Source organism: Camponotus vicinus, unplaced genomic scaffold (assembly GCF_025532165.1).
Source record: "Camponotus vicinus isolate PSW18456_S1 unplaced genomic scaffold, iyCamVici1.0 SCAF_12, whole genome shotgun sequence".
Classification (NCBI taxonomy): domain Eukaryota; kingdom Metazoa; phylum Arthropoda; class Insecta; order Hymenoptera; family Formicidae; genus Camponotus; species Camponotus vicinus.
This window is the reverse complement of record NW_028141948.1, coordinates 9,366,495-9,389,805: the sequence shown is the minus strand read 5'-3', so window position 1 is coordinate 9,389,805 and position 23,311 is coordinate 9,366,495. Positions and strand designations below refer to the sequence as shown.

Sequence of the window (23,311 nt, the reverse complement as noted above, 5' to 3'; positions counted from 1 at the left end):
ATGATCCAAGATAGCCTGCGTCGCCAATTGGCCAGTTGAACATTATTCACATTGCGTACAATTTTGACGTACGCTGTCCGATATCCAATACGAGAGCTTGTTTTATATAAAACAAACTTTCCTATTGGATGTTGAAAATTGAACGCAATGTGAATCCTCCATTAGGATTTTGATTGGTCAACTGTACTGGTTACCCTAGGCATCGGTAATGTCATTGAACTTCGAATGAATGAACTAAATTTTTTTGTCCTCGTTGATTAAATTTTAATATTTATTTTTAATTTTAATCCTTTAATGCACATAGTCGGATACGGACTTTACGGATTATGACAATACAATATAAGTAATACTAATGAAATTCTGAACATCAAAAATATATTTATGTATAAATTTATGTATTAATTTAATATTTTATTTTTTAATATCTTATATTTAATATTTTATATTAAATTTATATTTAATTTAATGTTATATTTAATATTTTATTTTTTAATACATTAATTTCTCCCTTCTATCATCTAAACTATTATCTAAAAACGATAAAATTTATATAGATAATAAATACTGATAAATATTTTATATATGAGATTAATATTTTATATATTTCTTATATGCAAAATCATTGATTCATTATAAAATAAGAATATATATTAAAAAGTAATAGACAATATCGCTCCTCATATTTAAATATAAACTTTATTCCTAATTATCTAACAGTAATTATCGTAACACTCAGTGTGTTTATACTAAATCATTGTTATTTTTAGATTCTTACCGGATTCTACGCATATGTATTTTTTTATAATTATTCCAATCTAAATTGTGTCAAAAAAAATAATAATCGGATTGATTGGATGGTGATATTGGAATATTTGAGAAATATACTCTGTATGTGAGAAAATGATAAATATATACTATGGTACATATTAAAGATTGAAATGATTCAATCGGAATCGGAACCGGAACTGGCATCCGATTCGTACTCTCCGACATTAATGGTAAATTTATATTCTTGATCGCAGCCGAGATAAGCGTCACTCATAAAGTACAAAGTGTAGGAATGCTGGCCAGGAGCCGGGGCGACAAAATCCAATTTGATCTTTGCCTTCTGCTGCAACGTTAACCGTTTGATAGATAGTAAGGAGTTGCTCTTCGGGTCGCCGATCACCACCCACCAGCCCTCTTCGCGTTTCTGCGGGAAAAATGGCGCCACCACTGGTCCGGTGACCTCGTCCTCTCGTTCCAATTGCACGATCACATTTACTGTACCGCCACTGCGTAGCTTATCCTTATCTTGTACCTCGTACGACATCTCGATGTTGGGATAACGATTACAGAACTTGGCGACATCCGCCATTTGCGCGTCCGTCAGCTGCAACAGCCGATTTCGGTCATCATCCTCGAGCTCCATCACGTCGAATACGGTTTCCACGCCCTTGTCGGTACAGCGTTTTATGGTCTCAGCTGTAAAGTGCGGCAACTGCTTCAAGTAAGAATCTTTGGACCACATTGCCTGCGTCACCATCTGCGCCAATTCCATAGCAGCAACGGCGGGCGCTAACCATCCGGAGGAGCTCAACACGTCGACGCAAGCTTGTATCAGCCTTACAGCTTTGCCCAGTACCAATTCGGTGTCCTTTTGCAATTCTGGACCCAACTGTATCCTTGACAAATGAGCCTGTAACAATAGTTGTGCTTTTACGTGAGGATCGGCCATTCTGGTAGCTTGTGGTGCATGAGGTAAACGCGCGGCTAGACTTCTCAATAAATTTTCTTCCCTCTGTCGCACTGGAACGCTCTCGTACTCGGCGGCTGCCGAAATAATCTCTAGCAATCCTCTAATCTTCGTCTTGTTGTTGAGAGACAGACTGAACAATTCGATAGTGGCGTAATTGATGTAGTAGTAGGCGGCGATCATTCCTAGATTGAGCGGCAAGGTGTCCATCTCATCCTCCACGGCGACACATTTGGCTTGTTCAAGATCGGTCAATGTACTCTCGACTAGCTCAGATAAATGATCTGAGAGATGCCGATGCGTAACACCCTGCAGACCATAGTAATTGGGATTCTGGGTAAGTCGTCGATATAGGAAGGTCCACGTGAGATAATCGACTGCATCCTGTTTGTTTTCGATAGTCTTTGTCACAATCTCCGCGTTAAAGTGATCGTGTAATCGCCGGTCCAGATGACTCTCCACCGGTAACGGTTCGTTGAGAAACTTTTTGAAGAAATCTTTCTTCGAGCTCTGACACAGGAGCACGCACTTGGCATCCTCATCCTCCAGCGGACGATTAGCTCGCGCCACCATCTGCAAAACGTCTGTGATCGGGTAATCTTCATAGGCATGTGTTTTACCGTTGTAACACTGTGTATCCATGACTACAACCAAGTGAGAATTGATGGATAAACCCCAGCAGAGATCCCTCGTAGCGACTGCCACTTGAATAGCGCCGCTGTCGAACAATCGTTCGACCAAACGACGATCATCGGCCGATAAGCCTTCGTGAAGATAAGCCACACCTTGCGATAGAGTCTCCTTCAATGTTTTATCCACCATCCGATCGAGGAACGGTTTGATGTCGGCTTCTTCTGCATGGAAGAATTTCGACGGTTGACCTTCAGCTGCCGTGAATGTTAGCAAGTCAATAGCCGTTAATCTCGCTTGTCGACGAGTGGGCACGAATATGATTACCGGTTTATGCGCCGCATGCCGGAGGATTGCATTATATACTGGTTTCGCCATAGCGGCCAATCTTGATGCATTGTGAGTGACGTTTATACCTTGGACATGCAACTCCAGAGGCACCGGTCGCACAGAAGGATGAAAATTGAAAGTAGCCGCTGCTGGAGCACCTAGCCACTGCGCGGCGTCTTTAGCATCACCCAACGAAGCCGACAACGCTATTATTCTGGTGGGTTTGTCGAGCTGTGAAGAGATGTAACGTGCTCGCGAGCACGCGACCTCCAGCACGGGACCTTCTTCGCCACCAATCAACTGTAGCTCATCTACGATAAATAACTGGATGTTCTGCACGTTCTTCCGTTGTTTCCATCTGCGTGACAACACGTCCCATTTATCCGCCGTGGTGATAATAATCTGTCCCTTGGCCAACAGTTTCAGATCCGTTCCCGTTTCGCCCGTCAGAAGGACGACTTTCCTACCTAATTGTTGGCCGAATTTCTTCGCCCAATCGTCATAGACCAATTCAGCCAATGCTTCTTTACTCACCATATATACGCATCTACCTTCTGAGTTTTGCGTCAGCAATCTCAATACTGCAAATTCCGCGATGGTTGTTTTTCCAGAACCTGTGGGCGCTCCGACAAATACATTATCATCAGAATTGTAAACCGCGTTGAACACCTGTGTTTGAATCGGATTAAATTGCGGGAATTCGGAATAGATGTTTTCAAACTTCGTATTTCGCAATGCTGTGATTGGTAGCGCTTGCAGATCCAATAATTCCGTGGGCGGTAGATTCTTCTCAGGTAGTATCAAATGTCGAAAACTTACAGGCAATTGTGTCTCTGCGCCGATCCACCGGTCAGACACCATACGTAAGAAATATTGCGGCGGTAGAGGCTCGAAAACCGGGACGAAAAACTTGATTATATGCTCATCAGCCGCGTATTTGGCTTTTAATAAAAAGTATTCGTGATGCAGTATCACCTCTGAATCTACATCTTCGACCAGGATCCAAAACGCTTCTGACATACCGTGAATTTTCTCATCCCATTGGAAATCTGGTGTAATAGTTAGCACAACTCGCAAGGTGGAACGCGTGATAGGCTGAATATGTGTCGACAAGCCGAGTTTCGGAAATTGGTGAACGTATTTGTGAATGGTCTTGCCTAATTTCGGCACACGAATCAATTCTCCAATCTCGTTGGGACCCAGATCGTACAGTCTCTCCCACGGGAAATTTTTCTTCTCGATCTTCTTCACAATCTCTTCCGGCATCTTGCGGAATTGTCTGAGCGGTGACATCGATTGCCACATCCTACGATCGATCATCTTGCATAAAGAGAGACATTTATCTGCCAATTGCGCCCAACCGCGAAACAGAACTATTTCAAAAATGGCTCGCATCAGACGCGAGGCGGATTGCGTCACAAATACCATATCGGACATGAGAGCGAATCCTTCGAGCTTCAATTGTGAGATATACGCCTGTAAAAGCACATTTACCTTCGCGCTCGGTTCTTCGATGCTTTCTTTCACAGGTATTGGCACTCTCTCCATTAATTTCTGTAGCTCTAATTTTTCTTCCTCCCTGACATTTATATTCTTGAATTCGCTCGACAGCGAAAATACGCGGAACAATTCTATCTCGCTCAATGTGCGTTTCAGCAACTGATTGTACGTAGACATCGTGTCGTGAGTGCAATAATAATGAGACGCTATTCTGCCCAATTCGGTTGCCTGAAAATTGCCGGACTTGCGATCGTATTTGATTAAACCGCTGCGATCTAATCCGACTGCAGCTGAATGAATCAGATCAGCTCTATGCAGCTCTAATAAAGAATCTTGCTTCAATTTGTCGTGACTTATCCCATATAGATTTGGGCAACGAAGCATTCTGATGTAAAGATAAGTATAACCGAGCCAGGTAACCGCATCCCTGATATTCTGGATTGTACCTAGCACTGCCTCCGCATTTAACATATCAGACATCTTGCTAATTAATTGGGATTCAATTGGTAATTGTTGATTTAGAAGCGATAGATAATACTGTAACTCGCTGTGATTTGTGATAAGAATACCTTCGCCCTTGGTATCATATTGAGGTCGGCCAGCTCTTCCTAACATTTGCAGTACATCAAGAGCGCCCAGCTCTACCCATCTGCCTTTTTCCGGATTATAAACCTGAGTTCCCTTAATGATGACCGTATGAGCCGGCAAATTAACACCCCAAGCTAAAGTCGCAGTAGATACAAGAACTTGAATATGTCTGTCGGCGAAGAGATCTTCCACCAATGTGCGATCCACTCGGGTCATACCAGCGTGATGAATCGCGAATCCGTACGGCAACAAATCCTTGAGTTCTTGATTTTTCACTTGCTCCGCTTCCGTTCTCAAAACTTCCATCGACGCGGAACCCTCTCTAAGAAATTGACCTAGAGTGTCTTTTTCCAGGCACATGTCTCTAATAGCGCGTGCCGTTTTTCCAGTTTCCTTGCGCGAGTGCACGAATATCAAAACCTGATTTCTGCCGGCGTGTTCCATTGTTTTTTCATAGACGATCTCATTCATCACTTGGAAGCGTTTTAGCGCTTTCTTTTCGGTGACGCCGATATACTGCTGTTCCAGAGCCACAGGCCGGAAACTGTTGTCGAAATAGAATAGTCCTGATTCCGGTTTGATTCGCAAAAATGCCGCGACGTCTTGATAATTGGGTAACGTGGCTGATAAACCAACAAGTCGCACATCCTCTTGGGTAGTTTCGATATTTCGTATTGTTCTCGCAACTAATGCTTCTAGAACAGGACCTCTCTCATCATGCAACAAGTGAATCTCGTCGATAATAATCAACCGTACTAGCGATGTAAAAGTTTTTTCACCACCTTTTCTCGTTATGATGTCCCACTTTTCCGGGGTACATACTATTACTTGAGTGGCAGCGATTTGCTCTCGCGTTAATTGATGATCGCCTGTCAACTCGGAGACTGTCAGATTATACGTTGACAACCGTTTACGAAAATTGCCGACCATTTCCTGTACTAACGAACGCATCGGAGCGACATAAATGACTTTAAATTCATCTGCATTAATCGTACCATCGGCATTTATATGCTTTCCGATTTCTCGCATCATGCATAATAGAGCTACGTTAGTTTTACCCGCTCCTGTTGGAGCGCACAACAACAAATTTTCGTCACTTTCTAAAGCTGTTTGATACAAACGACTCTGTATGCGATTCAATGTCTTGAAGCCTTCGAAAGCAGGTTGCACATATTTAGGCAATTGTTCGATCGGATGTAACTTCTCATTTTCCGCAAACGGTTTCGGCTTCAAGGCAGGAACGTGAACTTCTTCGTATCTGCAAATATTTTATAAGTAATCGAATATTAATGCAGGTAACAAAGGTATTGAATGTTTAGAAAAAAATATTTAAATATTTACCCTTTTCGCTGTTTTCGAAAACTGCCGTCAGGTAGCTGGCAACGTTTATTCGCCATAAAGTGGCTTCCCTGAGCGAATATCAGATCGTCCAAATCTATCAAATTTCTTGTACCTTGAACTTGTCCTCCAGGTCCTCCTGTGTCTTCGTTCTCTTCTCGTCTCTTGCGTTGCGATCTCGCTTCCATTGTCTCGTCGGCATCTTCTTCACCTTTACCTGTGTCTAATTGTCGTAAGATTTTCGCCAGCACTGGCTCATCATTCATCTTGTTACGAATTTTTTGTCTTTCTGATTCAGACTGCGATGAGGCCAACATTGTGCAGTATGCAACTGTTAATTTTACAAATAAAATTTTTATTTTTATTCATTCTTTTTAAAATCATTAAAAAAATTAAAAATTGTACAAATACAAACTTCTTATCATATAGACTTTTATAATGCAATTCTTACCCGTATGCCTATACTTTTTAAGTTGTTTGATAAAGTCGAAGCAATCATAGCCCAACAGTAATACAAGCTGATTTTCGCATTCGCGATCATCTGCAGCATCCTTCAAAACGGCTAATACTTCGGCAGCTCTCGCTTGCGAAACCATAGCATCATCATATATTCTACTTAATCTTCTTTGTAACCAATACGCATCTATATCTAATGGATGTAATGGTTTTTCTTTCTTCATTTCTTCTGTACCACCCAACTGAAAAAGTACAGATGTATTAGAAACAAACATTTAATTTCGAGCTAATTGCTATTAGTAATAATCAAACAAATACTTACATTTTCTGCATGAATAGCTCTGTCGTCATTAGCTTCTTCACCTTCATCTCCTTCGTCGTCATTTTCTCTGACTTCTCCATACACATCCTCATCATCCTCTTCGCTACTCTCTTCAAACTGTACATTAATTCCATATGTTTCATCAATATTTTCATCGTTTGTTGTACTTTTTTCATCATTGCCAAAATCTGTGATTTTTTTTCCAAGGTTGACAAGCAGAGCAAATCTTTCTTCCGCTAATAAACCAAGTAAAAGTTCTGTCTCTTTTTTCTTCTCTTTCTCTTTAAGCCTATCATTTTTTAACACAGCCAGTACTTCATCGGCTGCGCCACAAAGGATATCGCGTGGTTGATCACCTAAAGCTTCTTGTATAAAACTGAGTAATACCTCATAAGTTTGACGTGTCTCTTGTGTTTTTGGACGATATACAATACCAACCATCTCATCCACACCTTCAGACAGTAATGTTGCTCCTTTCATACGTGCAAAGTCATACTGTGCTTCATCACGTTTCTGACGCCTAAAAAAATATAATAATAGCTTTAATTCAACTATAAACTCAATTTATTGAGAATTATAGTAAAAATTTTTCTAACATTATAAAAGTACATAGAGATTATTCTATTGAAAGAATATTCTATTGCAAGAATTGGATTTTATTTTGATGATAAACATACTTGACTTTTCTTTCCTCTGCTTTTCCTGGCTTGGTGCGCTGGGCTCTGTCACCCATGCGTGTACCATCCAGTTTTCCCACAAGGGACATAACTTCACCAGTAGCTTCATCTCGACTACGTCTCTCTATTAACCGGACGTCAGCTTGTAAAACAAGATTAGAATTCTGCAAGCAACAATCATTATATTATGCAATATAAAGTAAAATCACATGCCATAAACGCGACATTAAAAATAACACAATGTATAAGATTATAAATTACGTTTACAGGTAAAATAATAGGTATATATTTTAAAATTTTAGAGGCAATTATTACGTTATTAAAATGAGAAGTAAATGACAAATGTAAGAGATACAAACCGCTTTATATTCGTATTGTAATTGACGAGCCGCAGCATCCGCCATGGTTATTTCGTTTATTTCGATAAATTATCATTAATCGATCATTAACTATGTAACCAAGAGAGCTTACCAGCAAGAAACCATAGCAAGAAACATACAGGATGTTCCACTATTAGGTCTGTTCGTGTTACTTGCACTTTCTACGGGTGGCACCCGATTGACCACGTCGCCAATTGGCCAATTCAAAATAGGACTCTCTGATTGGTCAATCGTTGCTGGTTACCCTAGGCACAGCTCGATATAATTGGCTGTGGTCAAACGGGACGCTTCTGACTTTCTACACTCAGCGTTCTCTTTCTCTCTCTCGTTAATGCTCAATATATATTTATCTCATTTTAAATTTTTAAGGAGTGCAAGCAGCGCGAACAGATGTAATTTTAAATATCAGTGTTCTCTTCGACTGGATTTTTTATAGGGAAATTTATCGACACTTTTAGAAAAATTTGGAAAATTTCTTTTCAGACTTCCACAAAGATTCTCTGGAAAATTCTTTTATCAGATAAGAGAAAATTATTACTTTTTTCCAATATATTAGAATAAAAATATTATTATTTTTGCAATCTTCTTTGATGCGTAAAGAATAATAATATTTCAAAAGATATTTAACAAATTCTAAAGCATTTACAAATGATATATAATATATTTTTTTGTACACAAACAGTTGCTTTTATTGAGCAGATAGATATCAAAATAATAATTTTTCTGTTATATTACAAATGCATTAAAAATAACAATTAAGATAAAAATGTACTGTATAAATGGAATTATTAAATTTGACTGCACATTATTGATAATTATATATCTAAATGTTTATTTCTTTGACAAGTGATTACAATTCTTAATTACGTTACAAAATTACTTTCAAAATCATTTTTATAAAAATCTGCATAATTACAAATACAAATATTTTATTTATTTCATTTTCTTTGTTGACAAAAAAATTTGTTTAAAATTATCAGATATAACTGTGCTATGCAACTTTCATTTTTACAGAGGTCATCGTTCTCTTTCACTCCCACCAAGTCTATCACAAGAAATAAGAAAGTATAAGCCGTTACTTCAGCCAGTTTGGTCGGTTGTCTCGTCGTTCGACCATGATTTGTTATCGTATGACGTATGTACAATTGTAACAATTCTCAACTTTATCCATATTGACGAAGTTTGTGTGAATTTTAAAAGAAAAGAACGTAAGAAGACATTTCTCCATGTTCGCCAATTGCGATGCAGTGGTTTTTATTACTTTGTTACGGTGAGTGAAAGCGCGCTTTCCGTTTACATTTTATAAAATAATATTCGATCTCAACACTATTTACGATTGAGAAAGCTAGATATCATTTTTTTTTTAATAAAGAAATATCACTTAATTATCTTGCATTGCGAAAGATTTTAACGCGACTTTAATAAACGTGGCAAATAACATTTTTATTATTTGTAAAAGAGAGAGAGCGTATTTTTTCCCGAAAATTCTATAAAGTTTATATCACAATTTTTTTCTTGGCCTTAAACATAATCTTTACGCTTTAGATGTAATCTTAAAATTTCTTAGATTATATGACATACATTACGGAGCAATTAAACACTTTTGATTCTTGACACAGATGATTCTTTCGCGAGGCTTTTAATTTAAGTTTAAGAGATCCTAAAGAAAGAAAGAAAATGACGAAATGTTATATTCGAGAAGATTAAATTAAGAAATATATCTTGTTCAGCGACTATCGCGAGTTCTCTTAAACTCGCTGCATATATATCTTCCGGTGGCCTTCACGGAGAAATTCGTTTCGAAAGGGCCACAGAATCCTCGGTACGAATACGATATTCCCTGAAAGCGACCTTGCAATATCCGGATCAGCAATGGCTGTGGTCGGTCACTCAGTTTCCGATCGATTACACAATCATCAACGACAGATGCGACAAACGATATATTGGCGAGAGGTACAGTGTATATATGTATATATTATAAATTATATTATATTTCATATTTATTTTTTATTTATTTTTGATATTTTATATTTATATTTTTTTGTATTTTACATTTTATATTTCACCAAGAAAGAATACAAATTTATAATATTTCAAGAATTACAAGTTTAAGTATCTTTATTTAAAATAGATGAATATATTTTATTTTTCTTTACGATTGCTATTTTGTTTCACTTTATATGCAGTATCATCGATTTGACAGAAAAAGTCGGACCTCTCGAATTGCCAACAAATCAAACAGGTTCGATAGAAGTTGCGGATTTGTTTTTAACTGGAGAAATGGGTTTATGGGGAAAGGGTTTAGTGCTGAAAGATAATTACTCGCCGAGAACAATATGTGCTTCGATCACGGTAATTGATCTAAAATATAAATAATCTAAAACTGTAATCTTGATCTAAAAAATATAAATAATCTAAAACTGTAATCTATTTAAAAATGAAAGAACGAAAAGAAAATATTCGCTTCCTAAAAAAAGATAAGGGATAATTACAAGTAACTATAAATTACAATTGTTATAATCGAATAATCAAATTTTTGAATTACAATAACGAGTTAATCTTAATATTGCCAATTTTTAATTATAATTATTTTTTATTATAACATATGATGCAACATTGTTTCATATTTTTTTCTGTCTCTCTTTAGGTTCTTGAAAAGAATATCGAAAAATTTGCTCAGGCACGTTTTTATGGTCCAGTAGCTGGAATAGTTTTGTTTCGATGGTTGGGTGGTCAGTTAGGCGTTGATGAGCCTACCGATACGATTATCAATGCAAATTTGCATCATACTCGTAGACAAAAATTACAGTCACTTAATTACACCGAACATAATTGGAAGATATATGTTACGGATATTTTTGAAGCTGGCAAAGGTCAGTATCCATATGCGTATAATTTTAAAATATTATATTAAATTACTAATTTTTTTTCAATTGCTATTTTATTAATAATATTATTAATAATATCAGCAATAATATGGATCATTTAATATTTATCATTATATTTAATATCTATCATTATATTTAAAATACTTGCACATTTTGTATAGATAAAGACAACTGTAACATACTTCAAAATGTATTTGATCCTCATACATCTGGTATTGGAAAATCTATCGGAGATGTCGATGTACGTTTAGGCAAAATAAAAGTTGCTATCAATACACAGGAACAGTATAAAACATTCTATAGAGATCCGGAACTGTCTTTATTACCAGCGGATCTGCTTGGACCACATCGTCATTTATATCTAGTCATTTTTCATCCCGCGCATGAGGATTCGTTTTTAGCCTGTGCCAAAATTAATCATCGTAAACCGATACACACAAAGTAAGAGCCGCACTTCAATCTTATCATATTTGTATAATTAAACAAAAAAAAACTTTACTTTGATAAATAAAATTATAATGTTAATTTCGCACCAATTGCCTATAATATTAATTTCTTTCTCTCTAAAAAATATCTATTTAATATATAAAATTAATACAAAATTGTAATAAAATATGGTCCTTAAAAAAAATTTCTTAAAAGTAAAGTTCTGTAAAAAAATATTTATAGGGCTGTAATCAATTCACATGGAATTAAAGGAGAAGTTACAGCAATTCAAGAAACACCGTTCGATCCAACATGGATCAATATCTCTTTAACAACTATAAATGATTTGGAAACTAGATTACGATACGCTACTAAATTGGCGTCTTATAGAATCCATGAGTTGCCTCCGGAACTGGCGAAAAGTGTGGGAATTACTATTGACCCATGTTTAACTACTAAAAACTTATTCAATCCTTTGAATATCGTTGAAAAGACTACTCCTCCGGCAGGTAATGATAATTACTATAAGAATGAGATACATATATACATATATTGATTTATTTATTTATATATTCTATAAATAAATAAATATAATATAGTAATAATATATTACATATATAGTGCAATTATTTAATTAATTAAAAAAAGTTAAACCAATGAAATTTACGCAAGAAAACGTGTAAATATTCTGATTTTCTTGTGATTAAACGAAATAGGTTTCGGTACCCAGGATCAATATGCTATCGGTGATCTTTCTGGAAAACTTCAAGGTCGTAAAGAAGGATCTTATCATAATGACATTTTGCCCGGGAGCGCTAAACTTAGTGGAATTTATTGGGACACATATTTACCACTTTCCGGGATCCACAGTATCGTTCATAGATCTTTAGTTCTTTACAAGTAATTGATCATATAAATATATATAATGGTATATATATATATATATATATATATATATATATATATATGTAAAATACATATATATTATATAAGAGTTTTTTCATATTGAAAACACGTATATTTTCTTATCAGATATAATGAAACTGATAATAAAGGCGTAATTCCATGGGTGTGTGGCACGTTTGCGCTTTACACGCACCATACCAATTGGCAAATGTCGATGTACACAGCGGAAGTAGTATTCAGATATCCAATTGTTGGACGGATACTTTTCCGACAACCCAAAGATGATCCCGAAATGGACACTACTATAATAATAGAACATCTTGTTTATGCGGACGGCAATGCAAATAATACTGCGGACCATAGGTAGAGATATTGCACAATAGAACTATAAAAATAACTATCATCAGATAATCAGCTAACATTTCATCAGATGGATGATACATGACAATCCACCCGGAAAAGATTTTTACAATTGGACAGCTCGATGCTTGAGCGCTGGCTCGCCTTACAATCCATACAAGGTATCATAATTAATTAAACTTTTTAAAATCAAATGAAAAACAAATTTATAAAATAAATTGAGAAATAAATTTACAAAATAAATTGATAAAATACTCTCTTCTCTCTCACTCTGTGAAAAATTGCTTGTGCTTTAAAAGATCCAAAGCACAGGAAAATTATGTAGAATAATTTTCTTAAAAATTACAGCTATAAAAAATATAACATTTCAAAAAATAACAAATTTAACTATTTCTTTTTACGCTTTTCTTTGGTATATATATATATATATATATATATATATATATATATACTTCTCGAATATAACTTTGTATATTTGTTAAGGACCATGATATTTCAGGTGGAATGGAAATCAGATAGTTCTTGCTTCATTGCAGAACCCTTATTATGTCGCTTAGGTGATTTAACGAGACACGGAACACTCGAAATCGCCGGAAGAAAAGCCAATGCTTCAGAATTAACTCGAAAACTTTTTACCGACACGATGTTACCTTTATCAGGATCTCATGCATTGTTTGGCAAGAGTTTAGTCATCTATGACGATCATGGTCCAGTCGCAAGAGGAGATCGATTGGCTTGTTCCATGTAAATGCGTAATAAATGTGCAATAAACATGTAATTAATATAATCTTTTGCAATAAATGTATAATTACATTTTTAGTATTGGTGGAATTTATCGGCGTAAAGCGGTCGTCAGAGATTGGTTCGGTAATGGTGAACAGATATCTCTGAAGGGAAAATTAGAATTATTGCAGCAGACCGAATATGATGCGACTAATGTAGAAGTATCTCTCGAAGGTCTCGGTGGAAAGATGAGCGGATATCACGTACACATGGTATAATATTAATTATATATATAAAAATTATATAAATATTAATTATATAAAAATTTAACATCATACATTTTAGATGATTCAAATTCAATTATAAAAAAGGAGCGTAGAAATTTACTGTACATTTCTCAGCGAAAATTTTATATAATTTTTTTCATGTCATAATAATCGATCCACGCAAATTCAATCTTTGTTAATTTAAAGTGTTCTTCATATTGACTATTAACTATTATTATAACATAATTACAGACACCTATAGAAAACGATTTAGAATTTCCATGCGAGGGAACATCGCTCTACGGACATTGGAATCCATTGGGTGTCGATACGAATAATGTACCAGCAACGGAGGAAGGTACGTTGGATCAATACGAGATGGGTGATTTGAGCGGGAAATATGGCACCTTGGACAATAAAAAGAGATATGCAATAACATATAATGATACTATGTTACCATTGTTTGGTCCAAGAAGTATACTGGGACGTAGCGTGGTGATTCATAAGAGAGAAAAGAATTTAAGGTAAAATCGATGTATGTATTTTTACTTTGTCCTTTCTCATATTTCGTGTCTGTATTTAGGTGGGCATGCTCTACCATAGAGAGAGGATATTCTCCGACTGAAGCCAGTGAATTACGTGCTATTGCATCGTTTCATCATCCACAAGGCTTCGTATACGGTTACATAAAAATGGTAAATATTTTTTTTAACTTTTACTAAAAAATATACAAGATTATTTAGGAATATTAGTTGACGTTTGCAGACACAGCTTGTGTATAAAGATGGTAGCCAAAGTGAAACGGTGATCGAAGTGAATTTACGACATCCCGGGAAACACGATCGTAATATTGTAAGAAAATAAATCCGAGATTTTCATTAATATATATTTAACGAACATATGCTAATCTCATACGTTTAATTTTAGACTAAAAATCATAATTGGGCGATATACGTAAATCCTGTAGGTGTAGATGCTACAGTGAAGGTGAAAGATACTCGATGCGTGGCAGGTGGATATATGTGGAATCCCTATTTCACTCAATTAGCCGATCCACTGAATGTAAATATTATTGATATTCATAATATACATAATAAAATTACACACATTATATATAATAAAATTATATTTCGATAAATTAAAAAATTATTTGTGATATATATATGTAGGTATAAAATATATTGTTCACTAAAATGATTATTCTATCAAATAATCTCTTCCTAGGATGATCTTTATAGACAGGAATGTGGTCCAGATTTACCGCTTAGATGTTATGTCGGTGATATATCATCTCGTCTAGGACCCATTAACATTGGAGAAAAACGACAAGTATTTACGGATCAAAATTTTCCCCTGGGTGGCCCGGTATCCGCAATAGGCAGATCTATTGTTATTTTTGACAAGGATTTTGCCAGCAATAGATTTGCTTGTGCAAATATCGAACCGGATAATAACATTGTCAAATATGCGAATATTAGGAAACCACCGCGATTTGTAGCGTGAGAGCTCTATCTGTATATTTACAAGATGTTATTAAATATTAAAATTTATATAATTAAATCTGAAATTTATCATAGATTTAGAAAATAAATATATTCATTAATTTATAATTCCTTTCGTCTTTTATAGAGCGCAATTTCTAGAAGATATAAGAAAAGTGATGGGCATTCCTGAATGGATGTTATCCATCGACAGTAGAAAGACCAAAATATTACATAACGGTGCATGTATTCAATTTCTCTTGCATTTTAAAGGTAAAATTGAAAGATATTTAGCTTGAACATCCTATGGCATTTAATGAATTATATTTATGATTTTTATTTTATTTTTTCAGGTCCAATTGCCAATAAACTGGAGCAAGACTTTAGCAGGCTTATATCCATTGGTAAACTCGAAGCTCCTAGTTTAGACATTCCTGGTTACATACCAACAAAAAGAAAAAGCACATTAGGACACCGGCAATGTGGCGTACGCGATCCAAATGATAAAAGTAAATTCATTTGACTCTTATCATGAAGTAGATGAATAGATTATTAGAAAAGTTAAATAACAATAATTTTCTATAATGGAAATAATGTGTATCATTAATATTTATTACAGACAGCAACGTCTATCGTAGCGCGTCCATCTCGTTATTGCCGGAAATATTTGTGATGATAATATCTTTAATAATAATAAATATAAGATACTGTAATTTAATATAAAGCATAGAAATAAAAAGTAAGGTATTATGTAATATAATTATAGATGTAAGATATCTATGAAAATTATTTATAATGTAGATATGTAATAGATATATAATAAGGAGAGAGAACTGTTGCGCTGTTACCAGCATATTACATCTAATCAAGCATGTAATATAATACAGATTTTCATTATATTTGAGCGTAGTTATTACATCATTTCGCACTACATTGTTCAAATGCAATCATCGTGATATTTATAGCGTATAATAATGAAACTTTTAAAATAATTTTAAAATTCATAGTATGTTTTAAAATTGATAGACAGTTTTAAAGATAATAAATAATTAGATATATATATGACAAAAAAATTATCTTAATCTTCTCTTAAAAAATTAGAGACTTATGGAACATTGTATATATGTAAAAATACACACATGTGTGCATTCTTGAATATATCGGACAGTTATTTTTAGTATCCACGTGCTTCGGATATCGTGCTACAAACTAAAAAATCGGTCAGCAATTATATTTTACATACGAATGATGAGTATTATTTTCTCAATTATTGTGTGGCACACAAATTATTATTAATAAGCTAAGCTAGAATAAGAGAAACTGACTTATATATTTGATATTATATTTGCAAGAATTATTTTAAAATAATATTTTTTTTATCGATTTAAGTAAAGTTATATATAAAATGATAATTTATTAACACAATTTATATTCTCAAAGAAGAGAAAGAAAGGAGAGGAATTAAGATGAGAACGCGAGACAACCTTCTATTTCTTCCTATCCATCTCTACATCTATATGATATAAAGGAAAGATGATTAAGGTCGTTCCAAATGTAATCTGTCTCCGGGCATCCCCCATTAACTCACGATCGGACAGGAAATCGGAAATCTTAGTGAGAAGACACCGTGGTCTCGACAGAGCGCGGTGCACCGTAGTCGTCATCTGAATTCTACAACTCCCAGGCAAACTGTTTTAGTCGAAACGTCGAAAGGGTCGCTATTTTGAGGCGACTCGAACTAAATATGGTCAGATAGGCGTTGTACCCGGGTACCCGGGGCACCCCTGCTCGGACAACCTCCGGCCCGTCTGGGTGGGGGAGATCCACAAAAGTTACTTAGACAAGTTCAGCTCTATGATTCGGACAGTTGGTTCGTCGTAACCATCTCGTATCATCCACCTCTTAGAAATCAAGCGTAGATATTATGGTAAGTATTGTACGTCGAGGAAGCCTTTCCGCGTTCGTTCGAGGATTCGCGCCAAAGTCTGCCATAGTAGATCTACGAAGAAACGCGAGAAATCATGTCTTTGTGATACGAGATATTACTGCCGCGAGACAGGAACACTGCCAAATCGCGAATATGATGATGCATTTCACGAAGATGGATTATACATGGAGTGCATCGAGATATATGCCAAGTGTGATGATGAGTTGATGACAAGGATGTTATGTTCAATCGCGGATGTGTAACGATGGAGAGAGTGCGGCAGTGATCTTTGTCAGATTTTTTGCTCGTGAGCCGCTCAAAATCCCTCGATTGATGTAGGTTCTATCATAAGCTATCATTTGTGGTTAATACAAATCAATTTATAAAAAAAATTTTGTATATTAGCAAAATATTTTATTTTATCATAAATATTATTATTGAACTATTTTATTTTAATTATTTCGGACAGCAATTAAATGTTGAAAGTTGAGAAAAATTAAAAATAAAAACTTTAACATGGTATCTCAAATTATTATAGAATAGCAAAAAAATAGTCAATTTTCCTAATTCACTTAATTAAGGAAGTTATATAGATCAATCTTGAGGATATTCTATAAATGTTTCTGTAATAAATTACAATAATTTACATTAAGTTACATATAATTTACATTAAGTTACAATATAATTTGATTTATATTAAAAAACAATAAGAGAAGAAATAAAAAAAGATTCAATTTTTTTATGTCATATGCAAATTTGTTTAACCGGCAAAATAAACTGTCTAACTTAACGCTGCATTTACTTCTGTGATTATAATGATATAAATATAACAATTACGTAACAATGGTAATTCGAGAGGTAGTGCGGTAACTGGATGATCGCTCTATATACGTCCTGGCAGCTTTTTCGCGCGACTTAGGGAACGATTCTATTCTTAGCACCGACCGGCAGCGCCTCGCAAATTTTCTCATCTGATAATTAGCTTTCCGATTTCATTTATAATATATATTCAAATTAATCGGCATAATTATATATTGGCAAAATAATTTTTATGTTTTAATTTAATTCATTTTTCAAATATTTAATGTAAAGTAACATTTATATACATGTGTTATTTTACATTAAATATTTGAGAAATGCTCTGTTCATGTATTCATCCCCTATCTATACAATAAAATCTCATAAAAATGTTTACATAAAATTCAAAAAAAAGAGCAAATGCTTATAATGACCTATCGCAAAATAATTATATTTATATTCAAAATACACATAATTCTATCGTTTGTATTAATTGCTTTTCCTCCATTTATTTGATCATTTATTCTTTTGATCATCTATTAATTTATAAATATTTAATAAATTAAGCCGATTAATTATCGAATTAAAAAAAAATTTATTCATAAGAAATATGGTGTATTTCCTGAAGAAGATCTATAGAGACAAAGCAAGAAGTCATCATGGCTTCTCGCATACTTTATGAAAAATTAGATTATTTTATATATTTTTTTTTTAAATGGAAGACAATATAAATCTCTGATTATAAATTTTCTATATCTTAGGCGGATAAAGAGAAGAAGAAGAAGACCAAGAAGAAGGAGGAGGCAGCTCCTGCACCCGAGCCCGAGCCGGCGCCAGTCGAGGAGAAGCCGGCAACACCAAAAGATTCCGGCTCTACTAGAGCGAGCAGCCGTGGCAGCCGCAAGGCTAAGCGTAGCGGCTCCAGCGTCTTCTCCATGTTCTCTCAGAAACAGGTGGCCGAGTTTAAGGAGGTACGGAAACGAGGAGCGAATTCGAGGAGAGGATAATCTCTTAATAGATAATTTTAATTTTATGATTTTAATATTAAAGACTTGCAGTTGTATTGTACTTTTATATTAACTTGGTGTACACATCTCGAAGTAGATGATCAGAAATGAAGAAATTGACAATTGTAGAAGATTGCTGTGAGAATAGAAAGCGCATTAATGTGGTCGCGGTATCTATTCCTAGGCATTCCAGCTAATGGACGCGGATAAGGATGGTATCATCGGCAAAAATGATCTTCGCGCAGCCTTCGACTCTGTCGGCCGACTCGCGTCCGATAAGGAGCTCGATGAGATGCTCAACGAAGCTTCCGCGCCCATCAACTTCACTCAATTGTTGAACTTGTTCGCTGTCCGTATGGCAGGATCAGGAGGTACGTACGATTACCATTGAAAATCTTGAGAGTTTTGAATGCTCTTGAAAAAAATTAATAATTTCTCGCTCTGCCAGGTACCGATGACGATGACGTTGTGATCAATGCCTTCAAGACGTTCGACGTTGACGGCAAAATCGATGGCGAAAGGTAATACAACGATAAATGTTGCCGTGGAAATTTTTCAATTCGCATCCAAACTGTTACAATTACGCGTTATGTACATATAAAATATTCGTACAATCTATTCTCTAGTGCCTATGATGTATTATTGTGAACGGTCTAAGTCTGACCCGACATGCTGATATTGATAACTGAAGCGCTACACTTTGAATGATTGAAGTTTTAGTATCAATTATGATATACCACGTAATTTAACGTATAATTCTCGTATTTGTACATTTCAATTTTAAATATTAATTGCTAAAAATATGTCTCTGGTCGACAAGTCTCCAAAAATATTTTGGTTCGCAAATGTGAATGGAATTGGCTTTTAAAATCCGCACTTTAATACTTGTCAGAGCATACCATGTGCATGCAAAATAAATATCTAATATATTATAATAGAATAAAATATGACTTTTAAATTTATTATGTGTGCGCAGATTAAGGCACGCTTTAATGACGTGGGGCGATAAATTTACGTCCAAAGAGGTGGATGACGCATTCGATCAGATGTTCATCGACGACAAAGGTTTCATCGATACCCCGAGTTTAATCGCCATGTTGACCGGTACAGGCGAGGAAGAGGAAGAAGGATAAGAAGTTATCATCGCGAGATGGAAACGTTCCTCGATTTATGAAGCCTCGTATTAACGTCAGATCCGTACAATTCTCCGCAAAAGAGAACAAATACTTTATGTTTGAAAATCCCTCATCTCTCTTTCTCTTTTGATATTTAATTTAATCAATGACAAAAGTATGACGAGGACGAAATAAATGCCGAATTGTTCGGTCTAAACGGACCAAAGACAGTCTCTTCAGTATCTCTGTCTAAATCACTTCGTCCTTTTCTTTTCGTTTCTCTTCGTACTTTTCTTCTCGCTCTCTCTAACTTTTTCTCTCCTTTCTATCTCTTAAATTCCATTTTCCTCTCTTTCTTTCTCTCTCTTTCTCTCCGATTATCTGTCTGGATCTTACTATCTCTCTTTGTCACCCTCTTTTTCGTCTTTTTAGTCTTCTTTCAATCTTTTCTTTTCCTTCCCTCTTTCCTCTTTTTCTTCATCTCTCTCTCCTTGATCTGGTGAATGTTGTTAATTGTAAAGGAAACAACACATCCGAGAAATGTAGTCAATTCTGACACAATTCTTCTGATACATGTAAAGTATGTCTGTCGATAAACGAAGCTTCATCATGCCATTTTATCGTTCACATAATAAAAATACATATATAAATAAACTTGTACGAAGTTCTCTCTAATTTCGATCTGCTATTCTGTCGACAGAATTGGTTTAGAGACTCTCAGAGACAATTCGTAAGACAAACATAAAATCTCGTGTTGATTCACTTAAATATAGAAATACATTGTCATATATAATCGCTGCTCCGCATTTTTTTATAGATATACCTCAAATGTTACGTTCTACATACGAAATGATATCAGAAAATACATTGAATGTATTATTAATGTAACACGGTATATAATAAAGGAATCATTGGTAGCGAAAGAATATTTGTAATTTTAAACGAATATACATATTAATTGTAAGAAACTTTGAACAAAGAAAATTTATTTTTTATTCTACATAGATTAACGTTCTATTTTCCTTCTTATTACGTTTGCAAATTTGTTAATAAATACATGTAATACGCGAATATTCATCGACTCACCATCTCCTACGGTTCCCCCAGAAATATCTGGAAATCCAATGCACTATGCGCTTCTTTCTTTATGTTGAGCGCCCACAAATTGCATTCCACCGTCACCAATCTGAATGCTAACAAATAAAACATGTATCAATAAAGTATAATATTTGTTATTCATATTGTAAGTAAATATCGTAGTAATTATATAGGCTTACGTGTAATATTTTTAAATTGTAGCGCGATCATTGGAGCCAAATAATCCGATTGTCCCATAAAAGGGAAATATTGTACAGGAAATCCTGGACTCGGTAAATATTCAATTTCTCCGACATGCTCTTTATCAACGTTATTAGCTCCATCGCACCATAACCAGATTTGATTCTGTTAGATAAATCATTATACAGGGTGTCCCGAAACTAACACTTGATATTTTAAAGGCAGATTCTCTGGTCAATTTAAAAACGATTTTTCCTCAGCGAAAATGTCGAGGGAGATCATTATTTTTTGCATATTTCCAATTTTTGTCATCTTTCTAACTAAGCCTTTAATTAAAATTCTATTAAAGTAAACTCTACCTAAAATTAACTAAAGAATGTGACTTTATCAATATTTTATTCCCATAAGCCTTAGTTTGCGAAAAACCCTTTATTTTCAATCGTTTATAACTCGAAAACTATTAGTGCCACGACATTTTCGCTGAGGAAAAATCGTTTTTAAATTGGCCAGAGAATCTGCCTTTAAAATATCAAGTGTTAGTTTCGGGACACCCTGTATATATAATACAATAACATGATGAGAGATAGCGTGAAGAAATTTGAATACATTTTATTGGTCGAGGCATTTATACACTGCACTTAATTATATATTCGTCGTAATCAATCACGAATTGAAATATAAATTATCCAATAATTATAAATAATTATTATAGTATAATAATTTAATTATTTATATTAAAATATAAATTGAGATATAAATTTGAATTAAACCTTGTTTGAAGATCGCACAATATCTTGTAAAACACTCGGCATGTTTTCCGGCAAATGAGAGGATTTATTGTAGTAAATTGGTATCCAATCGAATCTCTATAACATAATTAATTTAAAAATACTTTTATTTAAATTACTAATAAAAATATAATGAGCGTGAATAAAGCACAAAATATGTTCCTCAATAAATATGCAAAAACAAGATTCTTATTCACCTTATTAAACTTGATAAGAATACACGGTTGAAGGGGATTTGTATATCCATATGGAGGCTTTCCGCAAACGCCAAGGTCCTCAATATCAAAAAAACAAGATCTTATATCGGACGTATTCGATGTTGCATCATTGCATTCTACAGCCGTTTTATAATTTTCTGTGCTTTTATTATATTCTGAAATAAGGAAGCTTATTTCTTAAAAAAGATCTTTCTTTATTTTTATTAGAGGAAATAAATCCCCTTTATAATAAAAGCTTCATCAGTTAATTTAAAATTTTTTATCTATAGTTTGCTAGCAAATTTTTTATCATATTTGAAACTAAAAAAAGAAAATATTTATTTTATAAGCAATACACATATATACATACACAATGACACATACATACTTTTTCGCTATTTAAAATACATTGACACAATTTAATAGTTGTATAATTTGCATAATTATTATTACTACATATATGTTGACAAACTATGTATTATGCATAATTTTTTCATTCTGCAATACCTTGCAAAAAATCACTCAAAGCCTGAATATATCTTTTTGGTCGCGCGTTTGAACTCGAATTATTCACCCAGATAATAGGAGATGTCGTAGGCAACAAAACATTCGGTTTAAAACTAATTCCTGTGCAGAACAGAGTATAATGTATATCATAAATGTATTGTATTGAATAAGGATTGAAAAAAAATGTCACATAAAAATTTATTAAGAGGAAGATACCTGGGCTACCAAAATCTAATTGGCGAAAAAGCGGAAAATTATTGCCAAAATAAGATTTAGGTATCAAGCCGGCATAAAGAAAAAATGGCTTATCCAATTTCGAAGCATAATCAATACTAATCCACATTTGTAATGCGAAGAGAGAACCTAATACGCTGAAGAAGCACGAGTAGAAGAATCCCAGTAAGACTAATTTACAAGAGAACAATTTAGAATTTTATCAACAATTTATTATACGTTGAAAAATATTGAATTTAAACAGAATTACCCCATTCTTTTCCACTTCTGCCGAGTACCTGTTTCCTCTCTGGATTCCAAACAAATCGCATAAAATTTTGGAATGGTCCTAAATCCGGTTCAGGTATTCTACACCGATAATATTCCTCATCGTGAAGAATAGCCATTTCAAAAAATTATTTCTTTCTTTAAATAAAAACAGGTTAATAAAAAAAAATGAAATCTATATCCCTAC

General features: G+C 34.4%; 4 protein-coding genes across 4 annotated transcripts; 2 read left to right on the top strand and 2 right to left on the bottom strand.

Annotated features, from left to right (window-relative positions):
- Window positions 1-677: 677 nt before the first annotated feature.
- L(3)72ab (U5 small nuclear ribonucleoprotein l(3)72Ab) lies at window positions 678-8,061 on the bottom strand. The gene is made up of 6 exons (XM_083083626.1): window positions 7,936-8,061; window positions 7,577-7,740; window positions 6,900-7,419; window positions 6,573-6,819; window positions 6,125-6,452; window positions 678-6,041 (listed from the first exon to the last, which is right to left on the bottom strand). Exons 1-6 carry the CDS (start codon window positions 7,978-7,980, stop codon window positions 944-946), a joined length of 6,402 nt encoding a protein of 2,133 aa, XP_082939752.1. The 5' UTR covers window positions 7,981-8,061; the 3' UTR covers window positions 678-943.
- An 899-nt stretch (window positions 8,062-8,960) lies between these two features.
- On the top strand, window positions 8,961-15,905 carry Rsod (superoxide dismutase family protein Rsod). The gene is made up of 19 exons (XM_083084476.1): window positions 8,961-9,226; window positions 9,687-9,909; window positions 10,143-10,308; window positions 10,604-10,829; window positions 11,006-11,285; window positions 11,514-11,779; window positions 11,987-12,170; window positions 12,303-12,539; window positions 12,607-12,697; window positions 13,036-13,280; window positions 13,357-13,531; window positions 13,778-14,049; window positions 14,109-14,220; window positions 14,291-14,377; window positions 14,453-14,587; window positions 14,750-15,024; window positions 15,155-15,279; window positions 15,360-15,515; window positions 15,626-15,905. The coding sequence occupies exons 1-19, from the start codon at window positions 9,199-9,201 to the stop codon at window positions 15,727-15,729; spliced, it is 3,387 nt and encodes a 1,128-aa protein (XP_082940602.1). The 5' UTR covers window positions 8,961-9,198; the 3' UTR covers window positions 15,730-15,905.
- Window positions 15,906-16,775: 870 nt separating this feature from the next.
- Mlc2 (myosin regulatory light chain 2) lies at window positions 16,776-20,779 on the top strand. Its single transcript, XM_083083853.1, has 5 exons — window positions 16,776-16,933; window positions 18,493-18,702; window positions 18,923-19,109; window positions 19,187-19,259; window positions 19,715-20,779. The coding sequence occupies exons 1-5, from the start codon at window positions 16,931-16,933 to the stop codon at window positions 19,869-19,871; spliced, it is 630 nt and encodes a 209-aa protein (XP_082939979.1). The 5' UTR covers window positions 16,776-16,930; the 3' UTR covers window positions 19,872-20,779.
- On the bottom strand, window positions 20,299-23,267 carry LOC145962647 (sodium/potassium-transporting ATPase subunit beta-1-like). Its single transcript, XM_083083852.1, has 7 exons — window positions 23,108-23,267; window positions 22,840-23,028; window positions 22,624-22,743; window positions 22,117-22,292; window positions 21,902-21,997; window positions 21,131-21,296; window positions 20,299-21,046 (listed from the first exon to the last, which is right to left on the bottom strand). The coding sequence occupies exons 1-7, from the start codon at window positions 23,241-23,243 to the stop codon at window positions 20,946-20,948; spliced, it is 984 nt and encodes a 327-aa protein (XP_082939978.1). The 5' UTR covers window positions 23,244-23,267; the 3' UTR covers window positions 20,299-20,945.
- Between the last annotated feature and the right edge of the window lie 44 nt (window positions 23,268-23,311).